This window comes from Atta cephalotes (assembly GCF_000143395.1).
Source record: "Atta cephalotes unplaced genomic scaffold scaffold00052, whole genome shotgun sequence".
NCBI lineage: Eukaryota > Metazoa > Arthropoda > Insecta > Hymenoptera > Formicidae > Atta > Atta cephalotes.
In genome coordinates this window covers 1,566,839-1,587,608 of record NW_012130116.1, presented here as the reverse complement: position 1 = coordinate 1,587,608, position 20,770 = coordinate 1,566,839, and the positions used below count along the sequence as shown (strand labels likewise).

The window sequence follows — 20,770 nt, the reverse complement described above, 5'->3', positions numbered from 1 at the left end:
AATAACGTACGAGAGAGAGAGAGAGAGAGAAAGAGAGAGTTTTAAGCCTCGCTTAAAGATAAAGTAACGTTGATACGTTGATCATTGTCTAAACGGAAAGTACCCAAAATTTACTACCTGGAATTAGGTTTCAAACGTTCGAATGCTCGATTCAAATCCGCCGCGTGGAAGCTTCATGGTTGGTGCGTGGGAGCGGCGACGCGCAAGGCGATTGGCTGAGAAGTTCACGTTCCCCTCTCCACAGGCAATCGGCGTGGTTGCGACAGGAGTGATTCGGTTCGTTCCACGAATCGAGTTCTCGTCATCACTCGTCGTCACTCCGCGACCATCTGCGACGGCGACCGAGTCTTGAACGTCGTGCGACTCCGCGTACCCCGCTCGTGCCTGCTGGGCGGCCTGCTGTTTTCGCGTACGGCGTGCCAGGACTGCCAGATTCTATGTGTTGACATCCCGCGCGAGAGGAGACGCAAGAGTGATCCGGCGCGCCTGAATTACCCATCTCCCCAGTTCGTGTAAGTGAACAGCGACGCGACTGCAGACGATCACGATGTCCGCGATATTTGATATCGAGCTGCAGGATGCAGGACTGCCGCACAGGGACGAGTCGGAGGACGACGACATCATCGAGATCGACGCGGTAATTAAGGCTTCCCCGCCCTCCTTTATCTCCCGACGAGAATGGGAATCCCGATACCTCCGCCCGCGACAGTGGCACGTGTACCGTGTCAACCGTCATTCTAACGCCGCATCTGTTTTCCTTTTCGCAGGAGGAATGCGTCACGCTGAACGAGCATGAGATCGTAAGGTGAGTAGGACCTTATAGAACCTCTGCGCGCGTGTTCCGATCATGCCACGCGTTTACATGCGTCCCGCTTGTCATTTGGATCAATTTGGCTGGTCAATTTTTGATCAGCTAATTTCGGGATATCAACTTTAAAATATCGGAATGACTCTGGATCCCCATTATTTAAATGTACTAATGAATTTCATGTATTTAATTTACGTTATGTGATAAATTAGGATAAATGGCGTTCTTTCGAGACGCTTCTATAGAGATCTGAAAATCGAGATATCCTGTAAAATTTGGGATCATTGGTTATCTACTTTGTCACTCTTCTCGTCAACGCTAAGAAATTATTCAATTTCTTTTGCTTATCGCTTCCAGCTCGTCTGACGTGGTGGAGACCGTAGCGATTTCGGAGCATAATGTCAATCGCACGCACGAGAAGGTCGGACCGCAGGACTTTGAATTGTGCAAAGTTATTGGAAAAGGTGGCTACGGCAAAGTGTTTCAAGTGCGCAAAATAACGGGAAACGATACCGGCACGATCTTCGCTATGAAGGTACCGAAATCCTCATAACACAATTATTGCGTAAACTTGTAATTTTTTATGTAAATGTGTCATGTTTGCTAAAATAATAAGCAGTGTGTGAAAAATACTTTTGATGAAGGATGATTACAGTAATATTGATAATCTAAGAATGTTATCTCACTGTTTATGTATTAATGTTCAAAAATTATGCTATGCTTTGCATTTCATTGTTTATAATTGTGTTTTTTATAATAAACAATATGCAATTTACATAATTGTATTTCAAATTTTTATAAGTATATTATATAAGTATAATCAAATATTATATAAGTATAGATATCAAGTATATATATATATATATCAAAATTTAGCCTGGTCCATATTATTTGGTCTTCCTTTATTATTTGATTTGCATTTTTTCTTGATCAATAAATATTTTGTGATAAAAAAATTACACGAGTTTTGCCAACAAGCAATTTACAAGTTTATTTTAATTATCTTGTTATTTGCTAGCAATTTTACTTCAATTATTGTGAACTGAAAGTAATTAGTTTTTGCAGTTTTTATCTCTAGAATGGTAATTATAAATTCTTAATCAGTATCTATTTTTATATTCTCCGCTGACAAACGTTTTTATTTATAACACTCTTTTCTTCAATCATTCAACATATTCTTTTGTCTTATTCGAAATAGGTATTGCGCAAGGCTTTGATTGTAAGAAATCAGAAAGATACAGCTCACACTAGAGCTGAAAGAAACATCTTGGAATCCATAAAGGTTAGTTATATTCGTATATGCTAAAATATTTGCAGTAATTCGAATTCAACAAATAGTTAATATATATATATATATAGATATACGTATATAATCTTAATAGTACGTATAAAAAAGATTCTTATAATTCCCGATTTTTTATTTCAATAAAAATTAATATCTATTTTCTTCTATCTATATCTTTAAACAAAATATCAATTCATTTATTTATGCTTGCATCTGGCAGCATCCTTTTATCGTAGATCTCAAGTATGCCTTCCAAACTGGTCATAAATTATATTTGATATTGGAATATATGTGTGGTGGTGAATTGTTTCATCATTTAAATGACGAAGGAATTTTCATGGAAGATACTGCGCGGTGAGTGAAATCATGAAAATATCTAATTATATTTTTCAAAGCATTTTATATCATGTTATTTGTTTTGCAGTTTTTATTTATGCGAAATTACATTAGCTCTACAACATCTTCACTTGCAAGGAATTATATACAGGTATTATATTTTTCTTTATAAATCTCAACATCAAGAATTAAAATATAATTTAAGGCTTCAATATAACTGATATAAATATTAAACATTTGGTTTGTATGCGACATTCAGTTTATGACACTTGTAATGAATTGTTTCAGAGATTTGAAACCAGAAAATATTTTATTGGATGCAGATGGGCATATTAAGTTGACTGATTTTGGATTATGTAAAGAGCATATACAAGAGGGTGCTCTTACGCATACATTTTGCGGAACTATCGAATATATGTAAATATCATATATAGATATAGATTGCTAAAAAGTTTTATAATTATAATTTGTACTGATTGTTGTATTATTTTATTAAAGGGCACCTGAGATTTTAACGAGAAGTGGACACGGGAAAGCAGTAGATTGGTGGAGTCTGGGAAGTTTGACGTATGACATGCTTACAGGAGCAGTATGTATTGTCATTACGTATGAACTATATTGTACCGTTCATAATATGTTCGTGATACGAGCTCAAAGAATGCGTATATTAATTCACATTACTATTTGCTAAATTTTTAGCCACCATTTAGCTCAAACAGTAGGAAGAGAACTATCGACAGAATTCTACGTGGCAAATTATCTCTCCCAGCATATTTAACTGCCGATGCTAAAGATCTTATTCGGAAATTATTGAAGGTTAGTGCTCATAAATTAATCTTGTCGATAATATTCTTATCTTCAAAGCGATGTTATTTTGAGAAAAATTTATTATTAAACATATAAAAGTAATTTTCTTCTGCATAGAGACAAGTTGCGCAAAGATTGGGATCTGCTCAGTCGGACGGTGAAGAAGTAAAGGCACACAAATTCTTCAAACATATCAATTGGAATGACGTTATATCTCGACAGTTAAAACCTCCTTTTAGACCAAAATTGTCTAGCAAAGAAGATGTATCACAATTTGATAAGAAATTTACTACTTCAGCACCAATAGACTCTCCAGTAGATTACACTTTGAGCGAGTCAGCTGATGGGCTATTTCAGGTGAGTTTTCTTTTTTAATTTGTATGTCTAGGGGCATAACATTCTATAACAAAATATGGCTACAAACGACTTTTGCCAAAGTCCTATGAGAAAGTTGTATACTTCTCTACATGCATACATATATACATACATATATATATATATATATATATATGTATATATAAAATATACACATATACATATACTCATTTTAATTTATACTGTTCATAGCTTTAAGATTGTAGAGAGAAGTATATGTATACAGAGAGAAAGTATATTTTTCTCATAGGACTTGACAAAATCGCTATACATATATGTCTAATACTTGTTTTCACCAAAGTGGATTAACTTAAATTTTGATTCAATTTACTCTTCATCTTTCTCTAATTCTTAGAACTAGAAAAATATTTAATGTTAATATATTAGTGATATTATATTGAAACAGGCAAGTGTTAAGTCATGATATATCTGATAACATTTCTTAATTATAATATAATTATAATATAATATAATTTTCTTCAGGGATTTACATATGTAGCACCAAGTATAATGGAAGATGTATTTCTTCAACAACCCTATTTAAGTACCATGTCATCACCACGAGTCATAAAAGCTAGAAGTCCTCGCAAAGCAACTCGTGGTTTTTCACCTCGGACGACGCATCTTCATTTTCATAATACCCATTTACCAAATCACACGTAAGAATAAAAAAATTACATATTCTGTTTTTAAATTAATTCTTTTATAATGTATAATTTCATATTATAAAATCGAGTTAAAAAGAGGATGACGATAATTTTCTAGGTACAATGTAGTTGGTCACAACAATGTGGAAGATGCAGAGATGATTGAAATAGGCTAACCATTACTATTAGACTAGTAGATAGCATTTTTGCCCAACTGCTGGATATTCATGATCCTCAGGGAGGGGTTTTATAATTTAGAGGGAATAGTTAGGGAATGGATATAATATCCATTATTACATTGGATATCCAGCAGTTACATTTAGCAAATCTTTTTTATATCTATATATTGCGCATAAAAATATCAATTAATAGATTATGATTTAATAGCGACGCAGCAGGTATTTGGTAGCACATACAGTAGTCATATTTTTTTAATATGAATAGATTAAATAATTCACAAGAAAATACATTATTTCTCAACTAATTATTATAGATTGCTTCAATTAGTTACAGATTTATTGAAAAATATATTGTTTGCATTGAAGGATTATTCATATTAATTTTAATATAATTTCTATCATCATAAAACTTCTATCATCAGTTTTAAAATTTTCAATCTGAATCTTTATTGAGATGCAGCAATCGTGTTATTCTTTATTTATATGACAAGAGCATAATTTGTGGTGTAGCTAAAGATAAGCTTTGAAAATTTTGGAAATATTCAAATCAATACTTGAATCTTAAGGATTGCTCTATATTATATAATAGAAGCTAAATGCAGGATTCTCTTGATAATATTTTTACATCTGAAGATTTATATATACGTCTCTAATAATATAAGCTTATTTTATATCTGGAAATCTATCAATATTTACTGATTATCGTTAATTATTTTCTTAATAAGAAAAGTTTCGAGAAATGCTACCACAACCGCTCCGCCGCTTAAAGTTCGTTCCATATACCGTATATATCGTATATATTGTTAGGAGAAAATATTTTCAGCAGTAATAACGTTTCCATGGCAATAATGTAAGAAATAGTTTGCCTAAGTAATGACTGTAGGGATGGAGTATATAACACTACAATGGAATTGCATTTACACAATGAAAGTTCCTATATATTGCAAATTCGATTATACAATATAGTTTATATTCTCCAGAACGAAAGAACATTTTGTTAAATAATTATGTGTATCAGTATCTTAGAATGAGAATAACCATTGTCATTCAGTAACTTGAAAGCGAAAAGCATGAAATATTACAATTGCAAATGCGGACCTATATTCTGGATGTATTTTTACTCCAGGTCACAGGTTGTTCTTATTGTAAGGTTGATGTTAGATCTATTGAAAGAGATGAATGCCTACGTAGTTGAGTTTATATTTAAATGAATATTTTGGATAGCTTTGTTTTTTTAACTGATACATTATATCCTTTGCTATACGTTCATGTTATTAAAACGATAAATGCAACTCTTTGAGGTACAAATCTAATGTCTTCTTGCGAAAGATATTTTTACGTTACATATATTGAATCAATGAAAAGTCAGAATAGTACAAGATGAGAACAAGTTACCATGGTAACAATGTTACTGCAAAACATGGACTTTCCATCCGAATGAGTATTCTATACTTGTTCCTTACGTTACATGCATTAATGTATCATTTGTGTAAATACATATAGATATTATTGATTTTACTTACAGAACGCAGTAGAAAAAAATAGACATAAGCAAGAGTGATTAAAAATCACTCACGAAAGCTCCAAACTACCCAAGTGTTCAGTAGGCCATGCTAGCAAGCAAATATCTTTTAATTATTTATAACAGATAACCGGATAGTCGAAATGTAATATTGCTCGACACTCTTTCTCTCAGATATTTTTTGTCCGTACATGGAAACGTTCTCTTGCAGGCAAGTTGCATTTCGACTACGTCGCGACTACATAAATAAGTACGTATATACCTTATAAAATCACGTTATATACTCACAGCTGTATTTAAGAGAAATGTGTATTCAGAGACAATGAGAATTTCTAATCGGTTTTTCAGTACGTATCTGAACACATGTATTTTCGACTTTAAAGCAGGAATGTGCCTACAGAGTTGTCAAGACGCTGTTCGAAGATATATATTACTCGACGACATACTGAAATTTATAAGAGAGATACCAATTATGTGTCCTGAATTAACCACTGTCAGATTTTGATAGATACCAAAACTGCTGTATAAACTATATAACTGTTACCTAAGATTCGCTTTAAATTAAAGCATGCCAGAATTATGCGGAAACGCTACTTGACATCACTGCCTCACACAACGTACGCGTTGTTACTTCCGCGGGATTCCATGTAATGAGTCTTGTTTATGAAATCAGGGCATTTTTGCGAGAAACCGAGAGTGCGTCCCGCGAGCACGAGAGAGTTTTAGTAGATTAATTCTTCTAACTAAATCGACGCGCTCTCAAGGAAACATTGGTGCTGATGCGGTTTATTTTGATTTTGATTTTTAAGAGGAATTAGCTGTTTTTATTATTGTTTTAATGATTAAATGATTAGACAAATGTTTTATATATACCGCGTCATGCGATAGTCTCGTGCTCATTTCTAATGTGTTAGTTAAGTTCAATCTTAATCAAATTATATTGTAGTTATAAGATTTTTTTTTTGCAATAAGTATAACTTATCTTACCGTCAGTTTTCACGCAAGAGTGTCAGGAATCTATGCACTTCGAATATCATTGTCAGATGTTCGCATGCGCGCAAACAAAAAGATATTCGAATAGTATACAACGAGAACTGACATATCTGCCGTTAAGCGGATCGATCTATCGATTCGATTCTAGTTCTATTTTGATAAGACAAAAATTAACAAATTAGCGATTTAGTTTATAATTTTCTAGCATATAAAGAAAACATACATATTTATTTGTAACACGAAATGCATTAGACATTTAAGGGATGGAAAATATCATCGAACGATATGTAACGAAGTCTAGCCATTAGACGGAAAAGTGATAAATGATTTATGCTTCCATTTAAGATTAGGGTTACCTTATCACTGCTTTATGATTTGTAAGCCTCTATAAATCGTATCCATAAATAAATAAGCAACGATTTCTGAGGGTGTGTGTATGTGCAAGCGTAAATGTGCGTGTATGCGACGTGGATGTGTGACATGTTTTTGTCATGTGTATCATTTTACTTATTTCAATGTTATGTACAATAAATTGGGTATAAAACTATCACTTCGCTCTGATTTAACATTATCATGACTGAATTTTATTTTCTCGCTGCTAGGCTAAAACTCACTCCAGGTGATCTCCAGGTGATCTCTATTCTCTAGACTACTCTAGAGATTAGAGAGGAAATCTTTTGCAATTTCCAGAATTTTTTATTTTACGGACCATTGTTACATTTACCATTGACGCATAGTGCAATTCATAGATTCTTAATACACAGAAATAAATTTTAAAAAGTAAAGGGAGAAGAAAGATATTAGTTAGACCCAATCTATTAAATACCTCCTAAATATTTTTATTATTATAAATTATAACATTTGTTACATAATACGACAAATTAAAAAGTATTCTTTGTTTTTCTTGTATATATACATATTAATTAATATTAGTGTCATATATTTGCATACGTTATTATCATATATCTCGTTTATCCACATATAAGCTTATCGTAAAGTAAAAAAAAGATGCATATAAATTAATTGTGTGTAAATTGAGATAAGTATGAAAAAATACAATAAAAATAAAACGACCGGATTCCTGTATTCTTAAAAAAAAAAATAAATAAATAAAGCAAATGATTGTACAAAAAAAGGACCATAAAGAATTAGCACGGTAATTAAAGCGCAATACAATTTCTTCAAAGTTAATTACAATTTAAATTGAGATAAGTGCGTGGGTTATGCGGACTTGCGACGAATTTACATACGCGGATAAATGACCGATGTAAACGGCGCTCCTTCAGCCGCGCGGCTCCGATCCGGGCGCGGTATAACTTTTTCTTTTCCCTTTTCCGTCGATGATCCGCGTCGGCAGGTGTATGGAGGCGATGCGTGGCCGCCTACTACGCAAATCGCGTATTAAGTAATATTAGGTGTATGCACGCCGTGTATATTTCCAGTCATCGGCGTGACAGCATCGCTACCACGTTGTAGCTCTCGCGTCCGGTTCTCTTCCGGAAATCTCCGGAATAATAATTCTCGATGATTTCAACGCGCGGGAAGAACTTCGAAAAGGTGCTAATAGTGTCCGTTATCCAGCACGAGGTGAATCATCGTGGTAATAATTGAGAAACGATATCTATAGCTTCGACGAGTGACGCGATACGACTGCATTCGGTCGGATGATCGATTGGCTGGATCGAGCGAGGCGTAGACGAGCGTCGATCGCGCTTAGAAATCAAGTCGTGCCGGGAGTGACGTGATCGAATGTTTCGCGATACGTAGCATTTTCAGCATTTTATGATCGTTTTAAATATCTCTAATGAGTTCCGACAAAAGTGCTACGAAAAATTCGACAAAACAGAGATAAAGGGCATCATTTTGAGATAAGCGCGATTCAGACCCGATTTCATTAATGTAAGATCAACTTTATTCTCGGTTTAATTTACTGTTTAAAATGTTTGTGTTTAATGTCCGTTTCTACTAAGGAAGATTAATTGTAATTTCAGTTTAATATTTCATTTTTTTTCTTATTTTTTAAAAAAGATGAAGAGTTAAATTAGTTGAAAACCGCGATTATAATTAAACTACATTGGTAAAAATAGTCATTAAAATTAGAAAAAAATGAAGAGCAAATCAAACCGAAATTAAAATTAATTTTATATTGATGGAATCGAGCATCAGAGATTGATCGAGAATTTTTTTTTTCATCAACAATTGAAATTCTCGTCAGAAGACGATTAAAAAGGAGAAATTCGCGATTGAGATTGTTTGTTGAGTTACATGAAATGTAAAAAATATACTGTGAAAATAATCCTGACACGGCACTAACATTGATCTTCATTGAATGTTTGATAATAAATAAACAGCGAGAATGGTGCGAACAACTCGTGCGAATGGAGGTGCGCTGACGAAGGTGAGGCCTTCAGCCATTATTATGTTAATTTTATAATGAGTAGATTCAACTTCGCATACTTTTCAAACCTGTTGGTGCGTTTTTTTTTTTTAATGTCAGTGTATTATTGACAGCGAGATTAGGGATTTCCCCGAATTCATCATATTTTTATAATCATTGTTCTTGATCGAATGCGAAACGAGATGAATAGAACTTCGATGCCAGACATGTGAATAAACAATGGATCTATTCAGAGGAATGTAATCCGCGATGACGGTAAAAATCATTCGAAAGCGGCAAATTATGACATCACATGGTAAAAGTTAAAAACAGAATGTCATATTTTCGTAATCATCTTTATTTCTGAAGAAGATGAGATTTTTGTAATTTTTTTTGATGTCTTAATTCGTTATCATTTTACTAAAGTGAAAAATTTAATAAAATTAATACTTTATGTTGTACTATTCTTATTAAATGACTGTTGTAAAGTGCAAAAAATATAAAAAACAATTGAAATATATTTTTTTCTTAATTTATTACGTTTGATATACTTACAATCGTAAATTATATGTAACATTTTTTTCGTTTATTATAGTTATTCCATATATATAATATATATATAAATTAATTATAAATATATATATATATATAAATTAAGAAAAAAATATATTTCAATTGTATATATTTATACATTTTTATTACGATAATCATATAGAAAATAGGTATAACATTTATGAAAATAATATTATAGTATTCGGGATTTATATATATTTTTATCAGTATAAATTATTTTTAATCTTGATTTAATTTATTATTTATCTTTTTCTAATTTTTAGAAAAAAGTAAAAAGTAATAAGTTACTCAAGATCGAAGTTATTTACATTGGTATAAAAATAGATATTAATAATGTTGGATTAATACATACTTAGAGATCAAACATTCTTCAATGCAGAGATTAATCTCTCAATAAGAAAATTTTCTTTAATTCTTCATATTCTTTTAAATGGCACATACGTAAGATAAAAGTGTGATAAAATTTATGTAAAATGTAAATAATAAGCATATAATATAGTAATAGGTGTTAAGAATATGGAAGTTATGCAAAAATCCATCGATTATAGTCGGAGATATTAGATCATCATGAAAGCACAGAAAAAAATCTTTATCTGCATGAAGACAATTCACGTATGTTTACATAAACATCGAATAAAATCTCTAATAGAGACAATGATAAAAAGTTCCATCTCTTTATCAGCAGAATCAATCAAAAGTGTCCAGCGTGGTAAACAAATCGCCTTTTTAACTCTTTGCCGCTGTCATTGTCGACGGAGAATAGCATGAATTATAGACTGGTAGGTTCAAAAGGTATTTTTCATTTGGTGCCACAAATCAATACAAGTGTCGTTCTTTGTTATTCTCTGAATGACAAGAAAAATATAATGATACTTGTATCGACTTGTGTCATTAAATGAAAAGTATCTATGACCAAATCTTTATATGTAAGACTTAAGTACAATCTTAAGATATCATGAACTAATCAAAGGGCTGTATTAGCATTTTAAGATGTTACTTAAGATTGTTTTAAAATAAAAACGGACTATGCAAATATCGACCACAAAATAGAATTAGTATCTTTTAAGACATTACTTAAGACAATCTTAAAATAAGAATCGATGAATACCAGCCTGATATTCTTGATCTCACTCCGATCCCATGATCGACTCGAGAGAAATAGAGAAAGAGAGAAAGAGAAAAAAAGAAGCGTCGCGACGCGGCGTTCCAACTCCCGTTGGATATTTCAGTCTGCTTTTCTCGCGTGAAGTAGCGGCGTATATACATACTTTAATATACGTATACACAGCATCGCACGTAGATATATAACGTTCGCTCGCGTTCGCTCGTGGCTACGCCGTGACTATTATTAGTCCTCGGTCATCGGAGAGGAGGCCCTGTGTGCGCGAGCGAAGACTCGACGGCGACGACGCACGTACGCATGCACGTACGCACGTTCGACGCGGAAAAGTCGCGTCTCTCTTGTCGAGAAAGTGCGCCGTGCGTGTCTCTTGGATCACGCCCGGAAATTCGTTTCTGTGCGTGCACGTGCGTGCGGAACGCACGCGTTGCGCCGCCGCGAGGTTCCGTTCCGTTCTGTGTGTCTGCTATAACAGTGACGTCAGTGACCCGTGTGCAAGAAGAAGGATCTTGGTAGCATCCGCTCGTTGGACCTTGGAAAGGATGATTCTTGCACGCTCTTCACTGTGAGTCATTCGTCATTTCTTTCCCCTCTCTTTCATCATCGCGAATTCATTCTCCTTGTAATTTTTTGTCTCGATGAAAATACAAGGAGCTTTTCATTCCACGAGTCGACACTGTAGTATCGTTCTATTCAACAAATTCCATTCATCTAACAAAGATAGAACGATACTGGTGTTGACTTGTGTGTCACTAAAAGCATCCCTTGTTTCTCGATCAAGCTTAGATTTTTTTTTCTTCCGATGTATTGAAAAGCGACGCAGGAAGATACGCCAGCGTTGTTTCTTAAGACCCAGTTCCATAACTCACGGTTAACTCTTAACTAAAGTTCAACTTGTTTCTTCTGTATCTCTTTTCAATTTTAAAATTGGAAAGAGACAAAGTGAATAAGTTGAATCTCGGTTAAGAGTTAACCGTGAGTTGTGGAATTGGGCCTTAGGGAAAGATAAAAAGTAAGTTGAAATCAAGAGTAAGGTGAATCTAAATTGATAGAAATCGAGAAACGGGCATTAGACGTACAAATAAACGTAACTGCTACGTTAAATTGAAGCGAGGTTTAATTGATTGTCCGTTTCCCTCTCTCTTTGAATACACTTCACATTCAGTATGAGGAGTCATGATCGTCGTTTAGACTCACAATCAGTTAGACTGCGATCAGCTTTGACTAACTTGAGAACGGCTTCTGCAGAGATCGATTTTTTTTTCATTTTGATATGTATATTGTACGTAACTGAGATTTGAAATCATCGAAATTATGTCGGTGTCCGCAACATCTGCTTTCGATCTGTCGAGAGAATCATGGTTTCCGCAGTTGAGTCATTCTGCGCTATATCAGAGATATTTCTCGATATTTCCGACTGTCGAAGCACGTCATGCAACTCGCGGGGGACAAAAATAGGGTATTGTTACGTTACGGTAGCATGCGGTTATCGAAAGTATATGAGGTGTTTTATTTATTGTTTTGCTCCTGTTCGCAGTTATTTCTTGATGATCGTAACGTGAATGACGATGAGAAAGATGTGCGGCACGTCTCTTGGCAGACTCGCAAAATCTATCCGGATATATTGACGCGAATAGGAAGACGACGTGCTTGGAAATTGGTATATAAACAGTGTTAGCAACAACAATCTAATTGAACAGAATGTTTATTACTTGGAAAAATCTGGAAAACTTGGAATTTTTGGGAGACTTTTTTTATCTTTGGAAATCAGATATTTTTATGGAATTTTATTGGATCTTAATTGGAAAATTTTTGAAATTTTACTTTTAAATGTCTGAAATTGTCTCTTTTTTAAAACATCATTAAAAAAATTTTTTTTCTTGATAATGTAAATATTGACAATTAGCAATGAATACCACATACACATTCGCGTATATTTATGTATATTTTTATGTTTCGCGAATTTTTATTAAAAATATCAAGACAATAGAAAATAATACTTAGCAAAATAAAATAACTAATAGTATTTTGTTTGTAGTGAACTTTCTTTATATTATTATATATGTTGCATGGTTCTATTGTACAAAATATTGTACATATTGTCTCTACAAAATTATAGACATTGTATTGGAATTTCTTCTACTAATTTTCAATATATAGTTTGATGTTCGCATTCCAATTTATTTTGAAATTGAATTTAAAAAGTTCTTTAATTTTACTTGTAATTTTGAATAAAAGTGGAAAACACACAGAATTTTTGTACAAGATTTCAGTAAACATCCTGATTATTAAAGATAATCTTGTTAATTCATTAATTCGATATTAATTAAATAAATACGTCATGTTTTAATTTTAATAAAATGCTGTTTGTTTCATTAATATTATACTATTATCCTTAATTAGTCAGATTATCTTCAATTAGAATAATGCTGTTCATACATCATTGTTTTCATATGCAAACTGAAAAATCGCGTGATAACATTGCATTTCTTGTAAGCGCGATCTGAAACAACGATATAAACACAATGGCGGTGTATTTCTAATTTCGTATGTATTCTCTTTCTCCTGCGAAAGAAGACGATTTAAAGAATTGATGAAAATTTTATAAATGTTTAATTTATAAAAAAAAGAGAGGCTTCGCCTTTGCATTGCAATTATCAATTTTTTTTGTCTGCTTTTTATCTTGATTTATTTATTTCTCTTTTGTGAAACTATAAATTTTATAAAAGAGAATAGATGAAACACGTAATGTGTGTGTAAAAGACAGATAAAAATTTTTTACTTAGAATATTTCTTGTCGGACATTTACTGTCTTTTAAAGACAGTCGAATAGACCGATTCACGCAATCTATTGTTTTTTAATCGCGTAGATTAATTTTTCTACAATTATTCATAATATAATACTGTCCGTGATAATAAATTGGCGCGTAAATTAAACCCACGCGTTTAATTGAGCCCACGGTGTGCAACGTATACACATTTAACATCCCGCATACTTCGCGATGTGTTACCATAACGAGCTTGTGCATTTAGCCAATATGCTCATTGCATTTATTGTGGCGTACATTACAACGAAAGATACGTATGTGTACACTCTTTATTATATATTCTATCATATACCATATAGAGTGTTTCTTGAATATTGTTCAATTATTTTAGGAATTGATTTTTGAGATTATTTTATAAAAACAAATATAAACACACGGTTTCAAAAATCTCATTTCAAAGATACAGCAAGTTAAAAATTCTATAGTTCAATGACTTAATAGTTTTTAAGAAAGATATAAAAGATTTTTTTTTTTTTTTAAGTAGAGAGAATCTTCAATGAGATTGTACCGTAATAAAATAATAAAAATCTACAAAAAAATTCCAACTATCGAAAGTAAAAGTTTGAAATAGTAATATTAGTAATATTATTTTATTACTTAACTCTGTGTATGTGTGTGTATGTTTCTATGTCATTGATTTCTTACAACATTGGTAAAAAATGAAGATAATTGTTCAACGTTGTCTATTTAATCAGATAGCTCAAAGTTGAAGAAGTCTTTATTCATTTAAGTACTAAAGTAAAAATTCATTTTATAAAATTTGTAATTTTATATTTCTGAAACCTTTGAGACCCCATATATATATATATTAATTGATAGAATCGAGAACTTTTTTTTCATAAAATAACTTTTAAAATCAATTTCGAATATTGGACATACTTAAGAAACATCCGGTATGCATTATAATGAATAATGCACGTGGTTAAATAACATATATATACAACGCGAGAAGCGAATGCCAAGATTTTGTTGATTAGAAGGATTATTTTAAAACTTCAGATTTTGGAATTTTATTTGCAAGTATGGTCAAAGACATTTTTCAGCAAATTGTGCTGGACATTTAGAATTTTTACTTATTACAAGGGGAAAAAAAGAAATCCTTGAACTTGGCGTTTTGTTTAATATTATTCCGCTTAAATGAAATTAACCTTCATGTCTTTACATAAATATTTAAGCATTATGTATACTGTTTTGAAAATTTTTAATGCTTCCGAGAGGAAAAGTTGTTTTTCAGATATAATTTTTATCATAGATAGATGATAGAATTTTCGATTATATTACAAAACTAAATATATCTTATAAAGCTCGACTACATCATCGTGTGACTTTATTTGATGTGTCATACATTGAAAAATAGAACATGATACACTTGAAAGCATTAATATTATTTTATACTACTTCAATTTTAAAAAATTATTACAGACATGTCTGAAATATCATAAAATAATATCTATTAATGGAATAAATATTATATATAATAACATTAAAAGGTTAAAGTGCAGAATACTTCAGTCAATGTTTCCACTTTCTTCGGATGCTGAATCATCTTTCTACGTTTTTTCATTTGCATAAGTGGCAATTAAATTGGAAAGTTTGACTTGATATTAGCTTTTAATATAGACAGTGTGCAATTATTCTCAATTATTTGTAGCCTTGCTATGATACAATTCTGTAGCGAATAAAAGATTTCCACGAACTCGAGGCACACTCGAAGGTGCTTCGAGGACAGACTCATTAAGTTCTTGCGTGTCTTTTTCTCTCTATGCGTGATGTGTATTTTTTTGTTTTCTTTAGATGAGGGATGCAGTTCCACATAAAGGAAGTAATAACGTAGCCACCCCCAAATCCAAACCGTCCTTAGAAATATATCGACCCCCAGGTTTGTATTCTCCGATTATTAAATGACGAGCACATCATATTTCATAAATCTTATCATTCATCATTCGAGTCATCGTCTTAGTTTCATGGTCACCTCTAGGTGGGAGAGCGGAAGGAACCACGGCGAACGTCACTAATCTTCGACTAAACGTGCACGCTAAGGAATTCACGATGAAGCAGAACGATTCGCATCCTTCTAAGTGAGTATGAAGCAGCGGACTATATTTAAATAGTGTACTGTCGCCGTGTGAACATTGGTTGAGTTGAGTCACGACGCTGTTTCTGAAATCGTTCAGAGATTTTAACGTTAATTATAATGAAAATAATAAAATAATCTGGATTTTTTATATATTTAACGCTGTAACATCAAAATGATTTGTTTAATGATCAATTTCTGTCTTTTTATGAGAAAATATTTAAATCAGAAATTACCTTTTTAAATTCTTCTAATTTCTAACTTTATCGCTAAATTATTTACAATAGCAGTAATAATATAAATATATGTATTCAGTGTTTTTTGATAAAAAAAAAACATTGGTCGAACAAATGCTCGGACTCTCCAAGATCTCATAGAATTTGAATAGATGCGCATTGGTGCACGTTAAAGTCATTATATATAAATTAACGTAAAAATATATGTTTAGTAAATATAAAAACGGATTAAATCATGAAAGCCTCACTTGGCCTCGATACATTTTATTGTGCTTAAGTAGAATTTGTATTTTATATTTGAAATATTTCCATTTTGCTTATATACAGATTAAATCAATGCATAATGCTTTAATACACAGTAGTGCGTCCAACCGAATTCGCTATTCAGACACAATTCTGAATTCGGACCGATCTGTAAATAATCTAAAGGGATATGTATCTCAACTATAGGTCTCGGAATAATACATCGGAGCGTTCCTCGTATTATCTGCAGCATAGTAAATCGAGCGGTAATATACACCGTTATCTCTACGCTCAGCAACAACAACTACAACATCCTCTGCAACAGCAACAACATCAGCTACCATCCCGTCATTCTCAGAGTGGCCATCACGCGACAGCAAATTCCACATTTCGACAGCTCCATCCTTTAGATACGTCTGTATCCAGCGGGAACATCTTGCACGTAAGTGAGACACAGATAGTGCTTTCTAGCAAGCGACGCAGTGTGACACAATAATTATAGCATCTTTGTTTAAAATTGACGAATAAGGATGTAAAAAAATCTTTTTGTTACACTATGTTGTCTCTTGCTGGAAGACCAGAAACATGAACTGTGCGCAAAATTAAAAAGAGAGATTTAAAAAAATTGAAAGCTAATCATCCGATTTAATTCAAGATTGAATACAGAACGATCGTTAACTTATCGTTAACTTAAGAGAGAAGCTCTTAGGTTTAGATAAAAAATTATTTTGTTCATTAGGTCGCGAATCGGGTACATTTCAATGTGGAACAGAACGAAGTCAAAACTAATTCTGTGAAACCGGGCAAACTTACCAAATCGCACACCTTCGTATCGACTTATGGCCTGAAGCGCTCGAAGAGCCTAAACTCAACGGATGTATTAGCCGCTAAAGCACTCAATATCGCGGACGCCTCCGAGCTCGGGAAATTCCCCTCGCCCGTTCAAGATATACTTTTGCGAGCGATAGAAGGTAAGAGAGTTTGTTTACTATCAGTAGAGAGTTTGTTTACTAGAATGCTTAAGATCTTAAATAGATCACGTTGCTTCAATCGAATTGTACATTACATACTTTATAGCGTAATCTATCATTGGAACATAGCAATTCAACAAAAATAGACAAAATATAGTATTTTCAATTACAAGATTTCTTTAATGGTAAAATATTGAAAAATGTTAATAATTTAACAATTACAAAATTATTAAAAATAATTGGCGTTAATGTATGTTGTTGACAGATCCGAATCTTTTAAATGCGAGAACGTTGATGGAACTAGTACGACACATTCTGGATAGGGTAGTGGAGAATCGCAAGTATGCCGAGCCGGCAGCTAAAATTTGCATCACAATTATAGAGGTTATTTCTTTTTTATTATCCTTTCGTAAAATTGATCATAAAAAGATCGACGATGAACATTTGCTATTTATCTTTTCATTAAATGTACAATAAAAGAAATAAAAACGAGATATTTTAAGAAACTTCATCTTTTTTAATTTATAAAAATGTAAATAAATTATAAAAAATATAATCATTTGCTATTAAATATTGTTATTGTTTGCGTTTCATTTTATTTTATGCGTATTTAAAAGAATTGCACAAAGTGCAACAGTAAATTGTAACAGTAATATTCTAATTTAGACGATGATCTTAATATGACGCACACAAGATGAAATATATAACTTGAGATACGTTTTATGTACAGAAAGAAACAAAGGAAACTTTCCTGGAATCCTTGCTAAATATGTGCCAACAGTGGTACCAGGATCGCGCTAGATTACTGCATGATGGCACGACCTGCCATCGGTATTCAGCCTTTATGATGTTTCTCAACGAGATGTATTGCCAGGTATAACTAAGCACATAATGACACGTTTCATCACGAGATATTCATTATCCCTGTAAGAAATGTACTGACTAGTTATGACTGCAATGATACCTCCGTGTAATGAAAAGAAACGGTTCAATTTTCGATCTAACGTATAATTTAGCGTTTATTTCAATTTATATACTCATTGTTTTTTTTTTTATCGTTTACTGCATGTTATGACGATACTAAGTTTTCGAGCGTGCCCGCATAAACGTGCATAATCGCGTTGTTCCAGTTGAAACGACGGCAGCTACAATTGAAGACACAGCAGGAGGGCGTTCCTCCCGGACGCGTGCTGCTCACGCTGCTTTGGAAATGTTGCCAGGATTGTCTGCAGCCACCCGCCATCAATTCACTTACCGAGGTAAGCTCGATTGACGAGTGTTATAAAACAAAACCATCGTCGACAAAAGAATTTATTAACTTCATCCTATAACAAATTCGATTGGACGCACTAATATGTATTAACATATTAAGGTTGCGTTCCATTGATCGTTTACAACACTCGTGGAATCATTTCATTCTTGTTATCGTTTCATCAAACGATATGCTCGCGAGCATTAAGTGAAACACAGCCTCAAACATTACACACTAATTTGCAAGTATAAAAGTGAAATGTAAACATTTCGAATTATAAAATATATTTTGCTAAACAGCATAATAAAGTCTATTAAGGATTTCGGTGTTTAATCCATATCTATGTTTATATTAAATACATATCTTTACATCAATTTGTGATAACTTTGTGCATCAGTACTGAATGCATCCAATCGAATTTGTTATTACAAGGTGTTTATTATCTACATAAAGAAAACTGGAAATCTGAAATTTTCAGGGGATTTCTTTTTTAATTTTGAGAGTAAGGAATCTTCATAGAATTTTATTAGGATATTTTATATTTTTTCTTCTTGAAAATATTATTTCTTTGATCATTTTTTCTTGATAATGTAGAATGTTGACTATCAGTTAGCAATAAGTATGACATACATATATTTATGTATATTCTCGTGTATATCTGACGAATTTTTATTAAAAATATCAGAATGAGACAATACTCGGCAGAATACTACAGTAATCTTCTCCATACTATTCTATAAGTTTGCGGTTCTAATTCTAGAAAATAATAGATATAGTTTTGTATAGTACCTCCTACTGATTTTCAATATATTTAATTTGTGTTGCATTCTAATTTATTTCAAATAAAAAATTCTCTAATCTTATCTGGAAAATCCGAAAATTCTCAGTATTTTTAAAATAAGATTTCAGTAAACATCTTATATTAGCTTAGCAAAATTTCTTACCTATTTCATTTCAAGTTTGAGCCAAAATTACAGAATTCAACGTAAGACGTTTCAACATATGAGATAAATCTATATAAATATGAAATTACATCTAAAGTTATGTTCGAATTCCTATTCAAGTATCATCCAAGCATCATTTTACTCTTGTTCACCTAATATGTAAATAAAGATATCTAGAGAGTATTCGGGTGAGAATCTCTCGCGCCCCAAGATAGATTTCGCACGAATAACTTACCGAATGAACTTACATCATTCTCGCGCTGGATTCTCCGAATTACTACGAACTGATCTTTGACCGAATTGAAGTTCATCGAAATTCAATAAAAGATTGATCTCTTTCTTCGCCTACATCATAGACGAACTGCCTATTCTTCATCCTCACGTGCATCGGGAAGGATCTGGACGCGGAGCTGCCCGCGCAACTACAGCAACTGCTTGGTAGCGTGCGCGATGCCTTCCTAGCGGAAGAGACGACGCTGCCACCGGTGAAGAGGACTCTCCTGCAACTGATTGAGCTCCATGCTGCTCATTGGCAATTACCAGCACCTGCGGTAGTTTACTACTATCCCTCGAACTCAAACTCCAAGTGACCGTCACTCGACATCTGCGGTCTCTCCGTCCATCTTCCCAGAGTATGTGCGTGTAGATTTGCACGAAAGCACGGGTGTACTTTAAGTATTTGTACCGGAACGAAATATTTTCTAACGAACGCGCTAATATGCCTTTCGACGCGACAATAAATACACGAACGAAAGTACGATGTCGATGAGTTATATGCAATCCTTTTTTTATTTCACGATCGCGAACGATTTACGATGATCTCGTTCCTTCCACGAAACGGAAGTTTTTGTTCGATGATTCTGTATGCAAACGATGGTATACGAATAAACAAGTTCTTTTACAAGTGCATCCTATTCTTGCGATTGAACAAAACCAGGGAATCCCTGCAAAAATGTATTTTGATTTATGCGGGTGATATTTCATCCTTTCCGGAGAAAGGTGAAAGACCTCTCGAAAGATCTCGCTTCCGAAACGAAGAAGCGGCTGCGTGAACGCACTGTACATAACAATGCGTGTGATCTCCTTTTCCAAGTGCCGATTTGTGCCAAGGGCGATAAAAGATCGACCAGCAGTCGAGAACAGTAGACGCGATTTCACTCCAGGTTGAGTCATAATGCGAGTACGCCACCGACGGACGCA

At 33.1% G+C, this 20,770-nt stretch overlaps 2 protein-coding genes across 2 annotated transcripts; both read left to right on the top strand.

The window, feature by feature from the left end:
* The first annotated feature begins 547 nt into the window (after positions 1-547).
* LOC105623070 (ribosomal protein S6 kinase beta-1-like) lies at positions 548-4,434 on the top strand. Its single transcript, XM_012204471.1, has 12 exons — positions 548-637; positions 768-805; positions 1,166-1,343; positions 2,007-2,090; positions 2,314-2,447; positions 2,518-2,580; positions 2,718-2,846; positions 2,928-3,018; positions 3,129-3,245; positions 3,354-3,593; positions 4,095-4,270; positions 4,377-4,434. The coding sequence occupies exons 1-12, from the start codon at positions 548-550 to the stop codon at positions 4,432-4,434; spliced, it is 1,398 nt and encodes a 465-aa protein (XP_012059861.1).
* A 4,874-nt stretch (positions 4,435-9,308) lies between these two features.
* LOC105623069 lies at positions 9,309-20,474 on the top strand. The gene is made up of 9 exons (XM_012204470.1): positions 9,309-9,350; positions 15,645-15,729; positions 15,811-15,928; positions 16,611-16,845; positions 17,143-17,374; positions 17,640-17,758; positions 18,105-18,248; positions 18,505-18,633; positions 19,927-20,474. The coding sequence occupies exons 1-9, from the start codon at positions 9,309-9,311 to the stop codon at positions 20,158-20,160; spliced, it is 1,338 nt and encodes a 445-aa protein (XP_012059860.1). The 3' UTR covers positions 20,161-20,474.
* The last annotated feature ends 296 nt before the right edge of the window (positions 20,475-20,770 follow it).

Excerpts from the sequence above, each read along its gene's own strand:
- LOC105623070 (XM_012204471.1), top strand. The coding sequence starts at position 548 with ATGTCCGCGATATTTGATATCGAGCTGCAGGATGCAGGACTGCCGCAC. Across the intron at positions 1,344-2,006 it reads GCACGATCTTCGCTATGAAG|GTATTGCGCAAGGCTTTGAT; the intron begins GTACCGAAATCC and ends TATTCGAAATAG. Across the intron at positions 3,246-3,353 it reads TTATTCGGAAATTATTGAAG|AGACAAGTTGCGCAAAGATT; the intron begins GTTAGTGCTCAT and ends TCTTCTGCATAG.
- LOC105623069 (XM_012204470.1), top strand. The coding sequence starts at position 9,309 with ATGGTGCGAACAACTCGTGCGAATGGAGGTGCGCTGACGAAG. Across the intron at positions 15,929-16,610 it reads AACGATTCGCATCCTTCTAA|GTCTCGGAATAATACATCGG; the intron begins GTGAGTATGAAG and ends TCTCAACTATAG. Across the intron at positions 17,375-17,639 it reads ACTTTTGCGAGCGATAGAAG|ATCCGAATCTTTTAAATGCG; the intron begins GTAAGAGAGTTT and ends TGTTGTTGACAG.